This window comes from Rhincodon typus, chromosome 32 (genome assembly GCF_021869965.1).
Source record: "Rhincodon typus isolate 14 chromosome 32, sRhiTyp1.1, whole genome shotgun sequence".
Classification (NCBI taxonomy): domain Eukaryota; kingdom Metazoa; phylum Chordata; class Chondrichthyes; order Orectolobiformes; family Rhincodontidae; genus Rhincodon; species Rhincodon typus.
Window position 1 is genome coordinate 18732378 of NC_063363.1, and position 19166 is coordinate 18751543.

At 41.7% G+C, this 19166-nt stretch overlaps 1 protein-coding gene and 1 pseudogene across 1 annotated transcript; both read left to right on the forward strand.

Annotated features, from left to right (window-relative positions):
• Positions 1-9844, forward strand: part of LOC125486703 — a 23072-nt pseudogene extending 13228 nt beyond the window's left edge.
• Positions 9845-11967: 2123 nt separating this feature from the next.
• Positions 11968-18493, forward strand: LOC109914452 (nicotinamide N-methyltransferase-like). The gene is made up of 3 exons (XM_020514043.2): positions 11968-12269; positions 15384-15588; positions 17980-18493. The coding sequence occupies exons 1-3, from the start codon at positions 12116-12118 to the stop codon at positions 18410-18412; spliced, it is 792 nt and encodes a 263-aa protein (XP_020369632.2). The 5' UTR covers positions 11968-12115; the 3' UTR covers positions 18413-18493.
• The last annotated feature ends 673 nt before the right edge of the window (positions 18494-19166 follow it).

The window sequence follows — 19166 nt, forward strand, 5'->3', positions numbered from 1 at the left end:
AGCTGCCTGGCCTGCTGTATTCATCCAGCTCTACACCTTGTTATCTCAGATTCTCCAGCATCAGCAGTTCCTACTACCTCTGAGGTAGCTCAGGGTCTTTTCTGCGAGCAGAACATAGATGTTCTGTGAAGTCATCACCCAGTCTACACTTCGTTTCTCCAATATAGAGGAGACCATATTGTGAGCAGCGAATGCAGGAGACTAGATTCTGGGAAGTGCAGATGAAGTGTTGCTTCACCTGAAAGGTATGCTTGGGCCCTTGGATACTGGGAGGAAGGAGGTAAATGGACAGGTGTAGCATCTTTGCTGGTTACAGGGGAAGGTGCCATGGGGCTGTGGGGGAGTGTTGAGGGTGAAGGAAGTGTGGACCAGGGTGTCCCAGAGGGTACAGTCCCTGCGGAAAGTAGACAAGGGAGGGGAGGGGAGGGGAATATGTGTCTGGTGGTGGCATCTTGCTGGAGGTGGCAGAAATGGCATCTGATGATCTTCTGGATGTGGATGCTGGTGAGATGGTAGGTAAGGACAAGGGGAACCCTATTGCTGTTGCAGGAGGGAAGAGAAGCGGTGAGGGCGGAAGTGTGGGAGATGTGTCGGACCCGGTTGAGGGCCCTGTCGACACAGAGCTGGGGAATCCTCAGTTGAGGAAGAAGGTGGACATTTTGGAGGCTCCCTTGTTGAAATTGGCCTCATCTGAACATATATGATGGAGATTGAGGAACTGAGAGAATGGGATGGAGTCTTTACAGGAAGCAGGGTGTGAGGATGGTTAGTCCTGATAGCTGTGGGAGTCAGTGGGTTTATAGTGATATTATTGACCAGTCTATTCCCAGAAATAGAAACAAATGTCAAGGAAGGGAAGGGAAGAGTCAGAGATAGAAAGTGAGGGCAGGTTGGAAATTGGTGAGGAAAACTTGATGAAGTTTTCCAACTCCAGACGAGAGAGGGAAGCAGCACCGATGATATCATCGATATATCGGAGAAAAAGTTGCGGGTGGGGGCCGGAATAGGACTAGAACGAGGAATGTTCCACATACCCCACGAAGAGACAGACATAACTAGGGCCCATGCGGGTACCCATGGCAAGCCCTCTTACCTGAAGAAAATGAGAGGAGTTGAAAGGGAAGTTATTGAAGGTGAGGACGAGCTCGGCCAAGCGGAGGAGGGTGGGGATGGTTCAGGTCTTTGCTCCAGGAAGAAGCGGCAAGCCTAAGACCATCCTGGTGGGGAATGGACGTGTAAAGGGATTACATGTCCATGGTTAAAAAAAAGTATAAAAATACATTATTAAACCAAATCAAAATCCTGCTCTATTATTGATTTCATTTAGTTCTCTCTGTTGCATTCACACTTCTGAAACATAAAGGTTGTAAATTTAATGGAGCTTGATGAAGGCTGACACTCCAATCCTTTTTAAGGCTTGTCATTTTCCAACCCTGTGTTGACCTTAGCTGAGATGGGTTGTCAACTGTGGCTACATTCCTAGCATTCTTGCCTCTAACTTGAACATTTTACATTTAGAAATTCACACCAAACATCTCAGCAAAAGTCCAGGCTCACAATTCAGTGCAATAGTGAGGGAATGTTGTGTTGCTGGAGGTGCTGACTTTCAAACAAGATGTTCAGTCATGTTGTTCAGAAATCCATAAAACTCAAGACAGTATTTACACTGTTTTGTCTTTACTTACAGAGTTTCACACTGCATTACATACATATCCAACCCAGAATAATGGGGGCTTCTAGATTCTTCAGTCACTCCCAGCATCCAAATATGTTGCTGGTTTCCAGGTAGAGCACAGGAAGATATGAGTGGGGTCAGTAAAATAGCTGGTAGCCATTTTGGGAATCTTTGTTGATATGGTGTCACTAGCAGGCCCTGTTGCTAATAGGTAAAGTATTTTCTTGCTTCCCATCTCAAAATGGAGTCATCTTCTCATTCCTCTTGCAGCCTCAGTGATGTCACCAAGGCTACAGATCTCCTATGATGCTGCTTGGCTTGCTGTGTTCATCCAGCTCTGTACCTTGTTGTCTCGGATTCTCCAGCATCTGCAGTTCCTACTATCTCCTATTTCTCTGATTGGACCGGTAGCATAGAGAGACAATGGACCCAGTGACAGCCAATCAGGAGATCAGCATCAGGAAGGATCTGCTGTGGTCACACTGCTCACCTGCACAGACACGAGGCCCACTTTAGGTTCCAACATTGCAAGTTCCCTTCTAAGAAAATTCAAGATGAAGTTATTCCTTATCCAATCTGTTTAACAGGTTAAACCACTTAGCAGAAAAATCCTCTCTCTCAATTTTAAAAACAACAATAATCTTATCAAAAAAAATCTCATAAATACAGTATCAGCCTATAAGAAATCATCACCTGATTTCATGAGATTTCCACGATGATTACAATAAAACCTTGCAGAATCTGTTTTGAATTGGTGATGGCTTACATTTGGCTAAACAAATCTTAATAAAAATTAAAATGCCCAGGAGCATAATTCAGGACAAAAATGTATTTCATTAATTTCCATAGTATTCCATTTGCATTTGCTGCTTTGGGCAGTTTCACAAAAATGCTACCAAGAAAAGTGTCACCATCAAGAAAAGTGCTGATTCATCTCCATTCTCAAGAATATGAGACTGAAAGAGCTGAAGAAAAATTAAGATTACCTTTCCAGATGTAGGAGACTTCACTTTAGATGTATCATCTAGTGATATTAAATCCCTGCCATAACTAGCCTTATATTTACCTTTTCTGGCCATTTGTGAGGACATTTTCAAAATATATTCATGTGGACAAGCTGATCACTAACGTTATTTTTCCTCAAAATAAACTGCCAAAACCTCCAAGTATACAATTCCCTTTGCTTTGTCTCTCTTGCTATTTTATCCTCAAGTTTATTGGCACCATCAAAATTTACAGATGACAAGAATTTTTACTTACAGCTTTGACAGCATTCTGTAGATTTTAACTTGTAACCTATGTAGTTAATAATGTCTACTGCCAGGTTTATGTCTGTCAGGAGTTCTACTGTGGTCTACTGGGCCAGATGGGGGAATACAACTAATTTAATAACTTCACCAAAGAATCATCATGATAGGCATGATACCCAATGGTATCAATGTGGACTTCACAAGCTTCAAAATCTCCCCTCCCCCAACCGCAACCCAAAACCAGGCCAGCTTGTCACATCCTCCCTAACCTGTCCTTCCTCCCACCTATCCCCTCCTCCCACCTCAAGCCGCACCCCCATCTCCTATCTACTAACCTCATCCCGCCCCCTTGACCTGTCCGTCCTCCCTGGACTGACATAGCCCCTCCCTAACTCCCCACCTACACTCACCTTTACTGGCTCCATCCCCGCCTCTTTGACCTGTCTGTCTCCTCTCCACCAATCTTCTCCTTTATCCATCTTCTATCCGCCTCCCCCTCTATCCCTATTAATTTTAGAACCCCCTTCCCCTCCCCCATTTCTGAAGAATGGTCTAGGCCTGAAACGTCAGCCTTCCTGCTCCTCTGATGCTGCTTGGCCTGCTGTGTTCATCCAGCTCTACACCTTGTTATCTCATGATAGGCAAAATGATGTGTTATGCCATTTTACTGTAGTGAGTGTCAGGAAGCTTCTTCAACATATCCGGTGATGGGAATAGTTACAATTTATTTATAAAGTATCAGCAGATGCAGTAATTTTATCCCGAATTTTCCCAGCCACTGAATTACATGGCATTGGCAATGATGTTGGAAGAATCGTGTGGGATCAGCCGTAAGGAGGTGTCTGACATAGACAGCAAAATGTCTCAAATGTTAACCAGCAAGATGGGATTTACACGAATGAATGATAAGAGGCTTATTTGCATGTACAATAATCCTACAACTCATGCATGTGTAGTTTCCCATTCTCCGAAGGACAGACAGAAGAGAGCAACAATTCCCAAGTTTTAAACTCAGAGCGGTAACCTGGTGACTCCAGCTCACCTCTTGATCCTCTGGCTCTCCCTCTTGGATGCCAGACACCAACTTCTTCTGCATGTTTCACGCAGAGCAGTTGCCACCTCTCCCAACGCCCCCCTTGCCCATCAAGTCCTCTGCTGGGCATGTCTGCGGCAATTGACAGGAACAGTGCAGGGCAGCTGCAGACTGCCAACACTTGACTGGATGCAAAGCTGGGCTTCAAAGATGGCACGAGTGCCAGGAATCCCAGGAGGTCCTAGCAACATTTCTGCTTGTGGCGAGTGGGAGAATTGGATATGAGAGGTGGTAAAGGGAGCTTAGGTGACGAGGCAGGTTTTGAGAAATTGCCTTAAAATATCATCAGATGATTTTTATGGAATGGCCATGTGAGGTTAATGACACACAGCTCTTTATTCGAACAAACAGTGCTGGATTTTTTGCTTCTGACATGAATAGCTATAGTAGGGAAAAGGAAAAATTGCTCCAAACAGCACAATTCCAACGCTAAGTGTGGGATGGAGTCAGGCCCTGGATGCAGATTGGAAGTGGCAACAGAGGCTCCTAGGTGATGAGGCTGACTGATTACAATGCCCACCTAAGTTTTCAGAGACTTTAACCAATTTGTTTTGTTAACCATTTGGCTCTCCAGCCTTCACCTCTCATATCCCTTCCCCATCCACTCCCCCACCCCAGCTGGCCATACTCAAACATGCCAAGTCATGTCAACTTATACCCTCACCCACCCATAATAACTCCTCATACTCTCCATATGTCAGCTTATGCTAACAATTGCCACCTCACCTATCTTCATGGCACTTATGGCCTCTCCCCACTTTAGTTCAAAACTAATGTCAATTCATGTAGCCCAAACCACCACCCCTCTGCTCTTGCATTCTCTATGTCAGTTCATCCAATACCCACTATACACAGCATGGGCTTGAACTTGCCCTGCTAAGTTTGGATTTCCTACATATGGGAATCATATTAGAATCATAGAGTCATAGAACTGTACAGCATGGAAACAGACCCTTTGGTCCAACTCAATAATGCTGACCAGATATCCTAAATTAATCTACACCCATTTCCCAGCATTTGGCTCATATCCCTCTAAACCCTTCCTATTCATGTACCCATCCAGATACCTTTTAAATGTTGTAATTGTACCAGTTTCCACCACTTCCTCTGGCAGCTCATTCCATACACACACCACCTCTTTGTGAAATGTTGTCCTTAGGACACTTTTAAATCTTTCCCCTCTCACCTTAAACCTATGCCCAATAATTCTGGACACCCCCACCTTGGGGAAAAGATCCTGGCTATTCACCCTATCCTTGCGCCTCATGATTTTATAAACCGTTATGAGGTCACCCCTTAGCCTCCCACACTCTAGGTAAAAAAGCCTTAGCCTATTCAGCCTCTCCCTATAGCTCAAACCCTCCAACCCTGGCAACATGCTTGTAAACTTTTTCTGAACTTGCTCAAATTTCACAGCATCCTTCCCATAGCAAGGAGGCCAGAATTGAACGCAGTATTCCGAAAGTGGCCTAACCAATGTCCTGTAGAGCTGCAACATGACCTCCCGACTCCTATACTCAATGCATTGACCTATAAAGGTAAGCATACCAAATGCCTTCTTCACTATCATGACTACCTGCACTTTAAGTTCTCTTTAATTCCTTACCAGCAAAAATAGGACTTTGGAGTCACTAGAACTTCAGACAAATCTGACCCAAATTTTTTTTCAAGCACATTTTCATAAGGTTACCTCCCTTTTGGATTTGAATGTAGTTGAAACTTGCCGCTGTCTTTCTCTCAGTTGGTGCTTCTGTTCATTGAAAGATGGCACACAATTTTACTGATGACGATTGTTACGAAAAAGATTTTAATTCATGGATGTATTTGGAAACATATTATATCTCTCCATCTGGTCATGTACAGGATGAGAACTACATGTCTTTTGTTCTGCAGAATTTGGTAAAAGCCTTTTCAAATGGTGAGTAAAATCTTTGGTGCTAATTCATCAGGCTGTAACTCACTACGCAAAGTACATTGTGTTAATTTGTGAGCGTTCAGTGAAAATTTTAGTAGGCAATTGCTCACCTTGTTATTCCTTACAATTTGTAGCAGATATATGAAAGGTTCTTAAGAGTACAAATCTATTGGACTTTGAATGATGTCCTGGAATCCACAGCAAACTTAGCCCTAACCTGTTGAATCTGTTCAGTATGTTCTGAATGAATCTGAACTGTCTTCCCCTAATTCCCTAGTCACAAGCCTCCTGCATATGATTGCTAAAGCAGTAAAACAGGTAACCACCTCTGATCTACACTGCAGCAACATTATGACACAGGGTGTTGCCATATTCTCGTCATTATCAATGGAATGGTTACAAACAAATTCATCAAATGCAATAGTTATAGACTTAACAGGCTTCAGGATTCAGGCTAAATTAATAACAATGGGAAGGGCAAAATGGAAGTTACCGGGAGGGGAAAGAAAGACTTGTTCTCATTGAAATATTTCCATTAGTATGCTGTTGCATACTTTCACGTGTTATTTAGATTTCCTAATAGAATAATTAGGTTATGCTAAACTTGTGTAAGTCACTAATTAAACCCCAGATTGAGTATTGTGTACAGTTCTGGGTAACACACTTTAAGAAAGGTGTGAATGAATTGGACAGCATGCAGAAAAAGTTTACAAGAATGGTTAGAGGGGTGAGAAACTTCACTTCTAAAGATAGACTGGAGAAGTTGGGGCCTTTCTCCTTGAAGAGGAGAAAGCGTAGTGTTGGGCTTAAAAATATCTTCAAACCAGACCATTCAGGGTTAATCATTTAAGATTCATTGCTCATAGCAATTGAAGTAGAAAAGTACACAAAAATAGGTCTAGTGTAAAAAACATGCCTATTTTGACTGGGGCTGGGGCTGGGCAACTATACAACTTTGATTGTCTTTGGGAACCATTCTTTTATATAGTTAACATAGAGCTTCCAGAAAATCATTTCAACTTGTTTTCTGCACAGTTGAAAGTCTGGAAAACTACTGGGATTATTGCAAAATGGTTATTCAGCACATAACCTTAGATGCAGAATAGTATTAATATCAGGGACTTTACTCCACTCATCATTCTTTTCACCATCGAGCTGAGGTTCACGAGATGGGTGCTATGGAATCTGAAAGCTCCGTGTGCCACCGTCACTAAAGTTCGCAATGGATAGAAGGCAGTAATATATACATATATATATTATGTAGTTTAAGCTAATAGATTCACTTATTAGTTTGCATTTGTCTCTATTAAAGTGCATGTGTCTTCTTGTATTAATTTTGATCAGGCCTTAAAGATCCCTTGAGGTACTTTCAGCCTAACAATACAGAAGGCTAATAGTAGATTTGGTAGAACTTTTCAGAATCATGAGGGGTCTGGACAAAGTTGATAGGGAGAAACTCTTCCCACTCATGAAAGGGGTGGCACAGTGGCTCAGTGGCCTAGCAGTTAGCACTGATGCCTCACATCACCAGGGACCTGGGTTCAATTATACGCTTGGGTGACTGTCTGTGTGGAGTTTGCATGTCCTCCCTGTGTCTGTGTGGGTTTCCTCTGGGTGTCCTGGTTTCCCCCCACAGTCAAAAGATGTGCAGGCTAGGTGGATTGGCCTCGTTAAATTGCCTGTAATGTCCAGGGATGTTTAGGTTAGGTGGGTTAGACACGGGAAATGTAGGGGTAGGGGTAGGGGAATGGGTCTGGGTGGTGTGGACTTTTTGGGCTGAATGGCCTGTTTCCACACTGTAGGGATTCTATGAGAATGAAAGATTTAAATGTGATTTCCAAACAAATATGATGTTTGAAGAAATGTTTTCACACAATGATTGGTCGGAGTCTGGACTACACAGCCTGGAATTGTGGTGGAAGCATGTTCGATCAGGACATTTAAGAGGGTATGAGATGAATATGTGAATTGAAACAATGTGCAGTAGCACAGGGTAAAGGCAAGAGAACATCATTAAGTCATAATCCTTATTTGGAGAACCAGTGCAATGGACCAAATTATCTTCTTCTGCAGCAAAATGATTCTCTGATCCTATAATGGAGAGAAATGCTGATTTTAGTTACTATTTGTTATTCATGCCTTGGGTGTGGTTAAATGACGTTGCGATTTTCAAAAACGATAGTATAATTCAAATCAGGATATTGTGTGACTTGGAGAAGAGCTTATAGGTGGCCGTGTTACCATGCTTCTGTTGCTTTCAGGCGGCACAGATCAAAGGTGCTTTTGAAGGAATTTCTTAAATTCTGTGTCTTTTCTCATGCGACTTTGTAGCCCTTGCAATATTTTTGTCATGCCTTATGATTTTATTTTAACATTCTTATTCACCAGCATATGTGCTTTTTAAATTTATTTTTGTACATTTTTTCTTTTAGATTTTATATTGTCTCTAATTTCGTTAGTCATCAACGTACTTATTTTGGTTGACAGGATACTTCCCTTGGGGGTATAATCTGGATCAATTTATGAAATTCTTTTTTGAATGCCTGTTGCTGAATTTCTGTCAGTTAACCCTTTACCAATGTTGCCCAATATACTGTGGACAGTCTCTGTTTAATTACATTCAGGTCAACATTTCCTAAACTTTAAATCATAGTAACTGCTTTGTGTTTCTATCTTTCTAACACAATATCGAACTTTATCATATTTATAATTTTTATTCAATACATATTCATGCACCTGTATATTGTAAACTAAATCTGCGTGATTACTCATTACTGTATCAAATAGGGCATACCATCTTGCTAATTCTAACAGTAATAGTCATAGTTTCTTACTATACATCCTGTCCATTATTAAGACCAAGTACTTTCACATCCGTAACACAGGAAACTTTGAACTTGCCTTAACTTAGATGCTGCTGAAACCTTCCAATACCGATTCTTTCTAAGATAGACAAAGCAAATACTGATATTCATGCCAATTTGTTAATGATCAGGCCAGAGTGACTATCCCCAATTTATTACCATTCAGGATGGGTTGCACGACAATGGTTATGTCCGCAGGTGAAGAGGAATGGATTGGCTGCCTTTCTTAATTCAACCCTCTCTTGCTTGGCCCCAACAAGTTTAATTTGAAAAATATCCCTTGCCTCACGAATGCCTTTTCCCAATCCAATTAGATTTTTCTTTTAAATGGAACCAAATTAACCAGACTTTCTTGAATTAAAGGAAAAAGGATGAATTTATTAGCTACTAAACATGAGAAAAGTTAATTAAATGCAACACACATACCATGTAAATTAAGTTAAGAGATAACAGTTGAAAAGAAATGCAAATTGTAAACTCTTGCTCCTACATTGTATGCTCACATTTTGTGTTTATATTAATGGACAGTAAGCTATCTATCTATGAAAAATTAAAATAAAAGCAGGGACAGGGCAATTAGATTATATAGGGACAGTAACTGAAAGCTCAGGGCGATGTTCCCTCTCGGGTGTGTGACTGAGTGTTGTGCACACTGTGTTCCACACACAATAATGGGAGTGATGTCACCATGTTCCACAAGCTGCTACCTTGGCGGTCCACACTGAAGAACAAAAAATGAGAAGGAACACTGCCTAGGAGACTGGCAATGTGATTAATTGAACACACAAGAAACATTTGATTCAACTTATAAATTATTTCAATCTTATTGGATTTGCGTTACTCCTTCCCTCTGATTGGATATCTGGTGTTTGAATTTTCCTAGGTCCAAGATTGCGGACGCTGCTTGAAATTGGATGTGGTCCCAGTCTTCACTGTGCTCTCTGTGCCACAGAGTATGTGGAGGAAATTGTTTTGTCTGATGTTGCTTCTAGCAACCATAAGGAGATTGAGCAGTGGTTACAAAATGATCCAGGAGCTTTCGACTGAAGCCTAATTGCAAAACGTGTGTGTGAACTGGAAGCCAACAGGTAATTATTAAGTAGCCCTGAATTGTTTTTACTAAACTTGCTTCATTAACAACTAACCCCACTCTCACAGCTACCTTAATATCCCCACCCCACCTTACTATGCGTCATTCCCATAACAACTCGTCATTCAGTTGATATCCATTGAAAGACCAGTACTCCTGTAGGGGCATCCCGTTAATCCAATGCCACACTTCTGCCAAAATTCACTGTGGACTCACAGCCTTTCATTGTGCAAGAGGGAAATATCACATGCAGGCAAATAATTGGACCAATCCATATATAAGCCTTTATTTACAGACAGCAAACATGAACCCAAACAAAAGCAACAGAAGCTGATATTCTCTCCACAATTAAAAGAAAGATCATAAGCAATGAATATTTTACAATTGTCTGCTGCACTCAGCTCTCAACCATTGGATGCAAGTGCAATGAGATTCAGTCTGGCTAGTAACACCCTTGACTTGGACAAAGACAGCTTCCTCCTCCTCACAAGACTGCTCCCACTCTCCCAGTTCCTCAGCTTTGAACACATTGCCTTGTTGCCTGCTCTAAGTACAAAGAGTACAACACACCAGGATGGTGCAGCGCACTCCATTCAGACTATACTGGACAGCCCCTCCCCAGAGGAGCGGAACCACATCTTCAACAGAGCATCCAAGTTCAGCGGGCAATACAGAAGGCAAATGGGAATGCTGGCCTTTATTTCAAAGGGAATGGAGCATAAAATTAGAATAGTTTCTTGCTGAAACTATATAAGGCAGTAGTCAGAACTCAACTGGAATATTGTGAACAGTTCTTGAACACCAGCACTTTAGGCACACTTTCTTGATGTTGACATTCCATGGAAGTTCTCTAGATTGATTTCCTGGATAAGACAGTTGTCCTATGATGTGAGGTTAAGAGGATTGGATCCATTGCTCTCTGCAATTAGCACCGATGAAAAATGATTTCGTTCAAACATCTAAGTTTCAAAGGAAACTTAAAATTGTACATTTTGAATGATTGCTTAAACCTGGAGAGTCAAAGGTTAAGCGTTACTGTCTCAGGATAAACTCTTAACTACTTAAGCCCAGATGAGGAATTTCTTGTCTCAAGCTTTATGAATCTTTGGAATGTGGTCTGTCTGTCTCTGTCTCTCCCTCCCCCTCCATTCACACATGCAGCAGCTGATATGCTTAGCCCTGACATGAATTTACCTCAGAAATAGACGTTTCTGTCTTTTAGAGAGATATGGGGCATGAACCACCCTACAGATCTCCAATCTGTGTGCTCCTCCAGTTCTGGCCATGCCAAGTTAAATCACACCACTATTAGCTTATGTGCCTTCAGCTGCCAATGAGGGGCCTCAGCTTTGGATTTCTCTCCCTATCACCCTGCCTCGTAACAACCACCTGAAATAGTCCGACAATCCATCTCAAGGCACATAGGGCTGGACAACAAATGGTTAAGGTATGCCTTGCACTTTACACGCATACGCACACTATTCACACCTCCCCTCTTCCAGTCTGCTGCCTAGGCCACCTGCAGACAGCTGTTCATCAATACTTATAGGGGAACTGAGGACAAATAGAACCCTGGGAAGATGGCCCAGGGCAGCTTGCTGCTGGCAAATGGGAATGCTGACAGGTGGTGTAAATTTTCTCATCTGTCCACTTCTGGGAGCTTCAGATTCTGCTCCATTTGAACATTCAGAAAGCTTTTAGACATGCATTCAAAGAAAAATCATTTTCAATGTTATGAAGGAAATGCTGATGTGTGGGATTAAACTGGACTGATTCTAAATATAATTAATTCAAGTTAGTCAGCTTTGCATTTCCCCAATCTAAATAGTCAAGCTTAGATCCAGCTGCCCTTATGTCTGTACTCCTTAGAGGGTAAAATGTTGGAATACAGTTCATCCTCCGTGTAAATTGACAGGTCATTGACTAGACTTTAGAATTCTGGCACAGTTAGGGGACTTTGAACTCCTCATAAAACAGGATTTGGTAGGTTTTATTCCCTGTATTGAACATAAATAACTAACTGTGATAAAAACACTTCATATCATGAATTTTGGACAATGACCATGTGAGAAAATTCATACGCAGCTTTTCAGGAACCTCCCTTCCTCTTGAAACAAAGCATTTTTCTCAAGCGACTTTTACATGCATTGACTGCCGCTTTAAATATAAAGTGGGTTGGGAACAGCCAACAAACTTTCCACTCAGTCCACTTCCTTATTGGAGGTAAAATGGAGCTAGGTTTTACTGACGGAAATTGTTATGAGAAAAAGTTTGACTCTCGGATTTATTTGGAAACATATTATGCTTCTCCGCTTGGTAATCCAATGGAAAATGATTTTTTGCCTTTTGTTCTGAAGAATTTGGTAAAAGTCTTTTCCAGGGGTGAGTAAAGTCTTCAGCTTTGTTAACTGGACTGAATTGCTCGATGTTGTTCTGAAGGGTGACACCCTAATTTGTGAATCTCTGACTGCAATCTTACAGAATAGTTACTTAGCTTATTGCTCAGTGGAATTTCTAGTTACTTTAATCAGTGTATTCAGATGTACAACCAGGTCAGGTGAGACTTGAGCACATCCTCCAGTCTCAGGTAGGAGGCACAAGAACCCCAATATACAGGGCTAGAATCTGATCCTTCTGGCTCAAGGAAGGGATATTACCACTGTGCCAGAAGAGGTCTCACAAAGTATTTCTAACAGCACAAAACAGTTGGAGGCTAAAAACAATTCCTGAATCCAATCACCATCCCACCTACCTTCCCCAGCCCCACCCCTCCTCGCCCTATTTATTTCTGAGTTCCATACCCCCTACCCTTTTCTGAAGAAGGGTCCTGACCCGGAACGTCAATTTTCCTGCTCCTCTGATGCTGCCTGGCCTGCTGTGTTCATCCAGCTCCACACGGTGTTATTCCTGAATCATAAGCTTTTAGCCAAATCAGTGCATGTTTGGAACTGATGTTCCCCCCCATTTGCATAGTCCCAGTCCTCCCACTGTTTACAACCTGAGTTACTGGACTAACAATAAAGCAGCAGGATTGGTGATAAATTAACTTAGTAGGGGGGAGAAAACAGGAATTAAAGGGGGAGAGGCACAAGTGAAAGGGAACTGATAATATTAAAAGTGTTTATAATGAGGTCAGCCGGCTGGAACTCATAGAATGTAAATTCCCTGAATGGGGCTGTTAAACTGGCCAAATGACATAAAGTGGTTGAGGCTCAGAGATACTGACTCTCTGGTACTTGACTCTATATGAAGCAATACTATAGTCAAGGACTGTTTATGTGTAAATAAAGGGATAAAGGGTGAGTTGCTGACAGGATAACAGCCTCAGTGGAGTTACTACAGAAGGTACTGGATTTAATTGGGGAATGGGGAAATGGATATTGATGTAGGAGTGACAGGACGGAATAGGAGCGGGAGTAGACTATTGAGCCGTTTTACACTGAAGTAGTGTAGATGTTCTGAGTGGTGGATCAGGCAAGACAAGCGAAGGCTTGCAGTGTTTGCCAGGAAGAGAGGAAAAGCTAATCGGGGCACATTTGACTGTGTGATGAAGAATATTCCATTGCTAACTGCAAGAGAAAATGCCAAAATCTACTGAAAGCAAGGGAATGAGGAGTAAAAATTACCATCCAAGATGGTGATGGAGTAGGACTGCTGGGCCGGAGCTCATACATTCCATCCGTTTCTTTTTATTTCTCTGAGTTTTTTTGTACCTGCCCTCGGCATTGGTGATGTCTGTATGGAGTGAAAGCCAGCACAGAACCCTGGCCCCAGCGCGGACCAGGACCCCTGGACCCAGCACGGACCCAGACCCCCGGACCCAGCACGGACCCCAGGCCCCAGCGGGGACCCCGAGCCCAGGTCCCAACGGGGACCCGGACTCCTGGTCTCAAGGTAAACCCCTGCACAGTCTGAGTTGCAATTATTCTTTTCCCGAACGCTTGTTTCTCTATTTTTCTAATACATTGACGGACTTTTAATCTTTATTTTTCTATTTTGTTTTCCCCTAAGAATTCGTACTTAAGGATCTGTACCTGGGTAGCTTGTACCTGAGATGATGCCATAAGTGGTGAAAGTAAACTTTTCACTGTGCCTACTTGAGTTCATGTGACAATAAAGATAATTTTAATTCTAAAATGGGCTGCTTAGGCCAAGAATACAGGGTTTACGAAGGCCCTAAAACAGCCAACATAAGCATGTGACCATATTATAGTCTGAAGTCCTCCCCCGCCACGGTAGGTAATGACAAACAAAAGATGCCCTTAACCCGTACCTGAGGGAGGCATTGGACCAAATACATATTCCTTCCTCAGGACTTCATTGCAATTTGTCTTCACCCTGAGTGAGACAAGTTATACCATCAGTCAATGCATTTGGAGCCACTGGCCCTCCAGGGTACATGCAACAATGGGCCAAATGGCCACCCTCCTTCAATGCTGTAACCATTCTGGGTGAGTCTAGGAGGGAAGTGATCATTTGATCTGAGGGCGAGATGAGAGGAAAGTTCAAGGGAGTATCAGTGTGGTCTTACTGAGGGAGAATTGAGGAATTGGAAAGAGAAATGTAGCGGAATGTAAAAGGCTAAGGTCACCATAATCCCATGCTGTTCCTAGAGAGAGTGGCAGCTGCTGCTCAATTTAATTTGAGCGTCACCATGTCTCAGGTCCATGATTATGTTAACTGTGTTATTGGTTCCAGCCTCTTTTTTTATCTTCTAATGGGGCATTTGTTAAATGTTTAGTCGTAATTCAGCCCTAGAGTCCTGAATTTCAACCTCCTTGGGAATCTGCCCTTGGGTCTGGCGAGGTGGCCGTTAACAGATCTGGGCAGTGGGGCATAGAAGGGGTAAATAAACACAGCTGCCTGCTGCTCATCTGTGGTTCTGTCCATGTGCAGGTCAGAACATTCTGAGGAAGGGTCACCGGATCCAAAACGTTAACTCTGATTTTTTTTCTTCACAGATGCTGCCAGACCTGCTGAACTTTTCCAGCAACTTCTGTTTTTGTTCCTGATTTACAGCATCCGCAGTTCTTTCGGTTTTTATTTACATTGCAGACCTTAACCACTTACCGTCTGAAATGGTTTTCCTCTCATCATTCTTACTTTTTTTCTCAATTAATTAAAAACCCCTCCCCTTCATTCTCCGTCCTTTTCATGAATGGGAGGAGTTTCTCTATCAAATACTCTTCACACTCTTCACCATTTCCAGCTCCAACGTAATACTGAAGGTGGGGAAAAAAAACAGGTGAACTGGGTTTCCCGATGTTGCATATTGTTGAGAAATTTCATTCCCTGATGTGCAATAGTCTAACTGTGGAGTAATATCACTATCATCAGGAAGCAATGGGGATGGTGAGAAGGAATGAAAAGTGACCCTGATTCTTGCGTACCAACTCAAGGAGGCGAATGTTGATCTTCATAAATATCCCATAGCTGTTCCATCACACTTTACAACTTTATTTCCCAACTAATGACTGGGCTTTCATTTTATTCCAGGTTCAAGATTCCACACACTGCTTGAAATTGGATGTGGTCCCTGTCTTCACTGCGCTCTCTGTGCCATGGAGCATGTGGAGGAACTTGTTTTGTCTGATTATGCTTCCAACAATCATCAGGAAATTGAGCAGTGGCTACAAAATGATCCAAGAGCTTTTGACTGGAGCCCAATTGCAAAATTTGTGTGTGAACTGGAAGGCAACAGGTAATCATAAATAGCCCTGACATGCTTTGCTGTTTTTAATAGAAAAGACTGCCTATTGGTCCATATACATGATTCAATTTATTACTGACACTTAAAGACCAAGCAAATTGTGAGTTTGATCCTTAAATTGCATTGAATTACCTGACCTCCCCTGGTGTGATTTAATTTGATTTATTATGGCTGTGTACCAAGATACAGTGAAAAGTATTGTTTTGTGTGCTATCCAAACAAATCATCATAGGTACATCAAAGTCGTAGAATGGAATGCAAAATATAGTGTTGCAGCTACAGAGAAGGTGCGGAGAAAGATCAACTTTAATATATGTGGGGTTCGTTCATAAGTCTGATAACAGCTATTCTTAAATCCGTGTATGTGCTTTCAAACTTTTGTATCTTCTGCCTGATGGAAGAGAGTATAACTGAGGTGGGAGGTGTCTTTGTTTGTGTTGGCTGCTTTCTGAAGGCAGCAGGAAGTGTAGACTGAATCAATGGAAGAAAAGCTGGTTTTTGCGATGGACTAGGTTGCATTCACAACTCTATCTAATTTCTTCAAGTCTTGGGCAGAGTAGTTGTCATACCAAGCTGTGAGGTATTTGGATAGGATGCTTTCTATGGTGCATCTATAAAAATCAGTAAGCGTTATTGTGAACATGCCGAATTTCTTTAGTCTCCTGAGGAAGTAGAGGCATTGCTGTGCTGTCTCGACTGTAGCATCAACATGAATGGACCAGGACAGATTGTTAGATATTTACTCCAAGGAACTTGAAGCTCCCGATCATCTCCACTTCAACACCATTGATACAGACTGGGTCATGTCCTCCTCTGGTGTGTGTTTGAGATCTAAATAGCTCCATCAAATTACAAAAGTAATCCAAGCAATTTGTGTTTATACTGTATCAAGGGACAAAGATCAACCGATAGAAAATCAAAAATGGATCTGCTGCAATGAGAGATTGTTGCTGCCTTTGGCTTCGATTTGTAGCTTGCATTAGAGAGTTAATTCAATTGACAAGAAAATAATCCAGTGTATTTAAAGAAAAGCAAGGGTAGGCTTAGAAAGGTGCCACCTCTGTCAGTTGCTGAGCATCCTTGTGAAATGGCCCCTAACCAAAAGCTCAGAACACTTTAAAAAATTCGATGAAAAGCTGATATCAGATACAATAACATTCTCAGTGAGTGGAAAATGTCAGACTCCTTTTGTAAGGACCCCTTCTTCTTACACCATTCTGTAACTTCGCAAATATTGGTTCCAAAAACAGAATAATCAATATGTGAAGCATTCAAGTATGGAGGGTAAGCTGGTGAGTGGAACTTGCTTAATGCTGGGGATGCAAAACACAAATTCAGTGACTGATTTGCTCCTGTTCTCTCTGCACCACCCATCCCCAAACCCCTTTCATACCCATCTTACATTTCCACCTTTTGTAGACCTTTAACTGAACTTCAACTTTGACACATTTTTGCAAATGTCTGTTTGAATGAGCTTGTCAGTTCGTGGCCGTGGAGTCCAATGGATGTGGGTTCAAGTCCCACTCTGGGTTTGAGGCACTCATTCTGGACTGGAACCTGCTGCATTTAATCCTGACTAGAAGGCTGTCCTGTTAAAGAGTTTGATCTGTTGGTTAGATATTAAATGGGTTATTGCACTTGTTCAAATGGACATGATAGATCCCAGGATTCAATGGCTACTAAACAACAATGGATAGAAAGAGCTAAAGCAGATGAGTAGTGAAAAAACTAAATGGCACAACTGGCTTGAAAAGCTGAATAGACTCTTCCCATTTCAATGTTACTTCTTTCCTTTTCTTTCACGCTACCAATCCTGCAATTTTGGTCTCTTCAGAATCTCCATTTTAAATGCTGTGACATTTGCAACCAATGTCTTCAGTCACCAAGGGCTGAGCTCTGGTTTCCTCTCCCTCACTCAACATCTGTTTCTTGTTTTAAGATGCTGTTTAGAATTCAGTTCTTAAACTAAGCTTTTGGCCATATTCCCTAAAATCGTGTTATGTGACTCTGTCCAGTTTAACTTGATCTTGTTTGTTTGAATCTCCTTGAAATGTTTCAGTTTGTTAAAAGCTGCTGTACAAACCCAACTTGTTGTTGAAGAACTTAAAGACATGACAGAGTAAGGAAATGTTATTTCTTTAAATGAACATCAGCTGACAGAAATACTGTTCTTCACCTATTTGTGCACATCAGCCAGCAGAGTTCTTCCCAAAACTCAGTCATCACTAAGTTTTTGCTGTGGATTATCCGCTCAACTGGAAACTTGTCACAGCAAACATTAAGTTTGAAATTCACAAAGCAAGTCATCCCCTTTTAACATGGGACACATTGAGTGTAATCTTTGTAGATTCTTGCTTCAGACACTGAGTTTGTATCTTTCAGGGAAAAATGGCCCGAGAAAGAAAAGAAACTGAGAGATTCCATCAAGCAAATTTTGAAGTGTGATGTTCATCAAAATAACCCTCTGTATCCTGTGGAATTAGAGCCCGTTGACTGTCTGATGACTTCTTTGTGTCTGGAAGCTGCCTGTAAAGATAAAGTAGCTTACTGCACTGCAGTTAGAAATGTAACCTCTCTGTTAAAACCTGGTGGGAAGCTCATTATGATCTCTGTTTTGAACGAGACCTTTTATACAGTGGATAAGTACAAGTTCTCATGCCTGAAACTTGATCAGGCCTTTTTGGAAAAAACTTTGAAGGAGGCAGGTTATGAAATAGAACAATCTGAAATGTTTATTGCTCCTAAAACTGTAAATACTACATCAGACTGTGAGGCAGCAATCTTCTTGGTTGCTCGCAAGAGTGTTTTGTCCTGAATCAGTAATGCAACTGTTGTAGATTTATTCTGTTGAACTCTGACTAAAGTTTTAACAATTAAAGCACATTATTAAAACAAATCAAAATACTTGTTTATTATTGAGTTTATTTATCTTTGCTGCTTTACTCACCCTTAAGAAACACAGTGTGCCCAGTTTTCTGAGGATTGATAATCTTACACAGGTTACCACTCCAACTTTTCTAATAAAAGAAAGGGTTCCACACTTCTGATTGGAGATTCTGTTCAAGGCTCCCTCAGAAATACAGACCAGTGTTTCCATTCAAACTTTTCTTTTGCAGCGTAGAACTGTTAAAGGAACATAAACCATACTCCCTTTTCACAACAGTAAGCTGCCATATTCAGAAAATGTAAGTGTTTGATTATGGTGCCATTCCTTATTACAGTGATTATATGCAACATTAGCACTTGCCACATCCCTTCTGACTGTTCTGCCCCTCCCTAGACATTTGCCAGTCGCATCTTAATGAGCGGGTGCTGTTTGGTACCTTGTGAAGCTACAATTGTGTTCCCAAGGTCATAACGACTATGTAATGATTTGTGATTGCCCCCTTGCAAAGTTGTCTGTTTCCCAGTGTCCTTTCATAAGGTTATCTGTTTGTACCCTTCATTATATGCCATTTGGTCCTTGCTATTTACACCATTCATCCTTTAGTTCCCCCCTACTGATGGGATAGGGTCTTTTCTCTACAATGTACAACTATTTGTCTAAAGGAATTCAGCTAAATTCCTTA

Coding starts and splice junctions, on each gene's coding strand:
- LOC109914452 (XM_020514043.2), top strand. CDS start 12,116: ATGGAGCTAGGTTTTACTGACGGAAATTGTTATGAGAAAAAGTTTGAC. Junction 12,270..15,383: donor GGTAAAAGTCTTTTCCAGGG/GTGAGTAAAGTC, acceptor ATTTTATTCCAG/GTTCAAGATTCCACACACTG. Junction 15,589..17,979: donor TGTGAACTGGAAGGCAACAG/GTAATCATAAAT, acceptor TGTATCTTTCAG/GGAAAAATGGCCCGAGAAAG.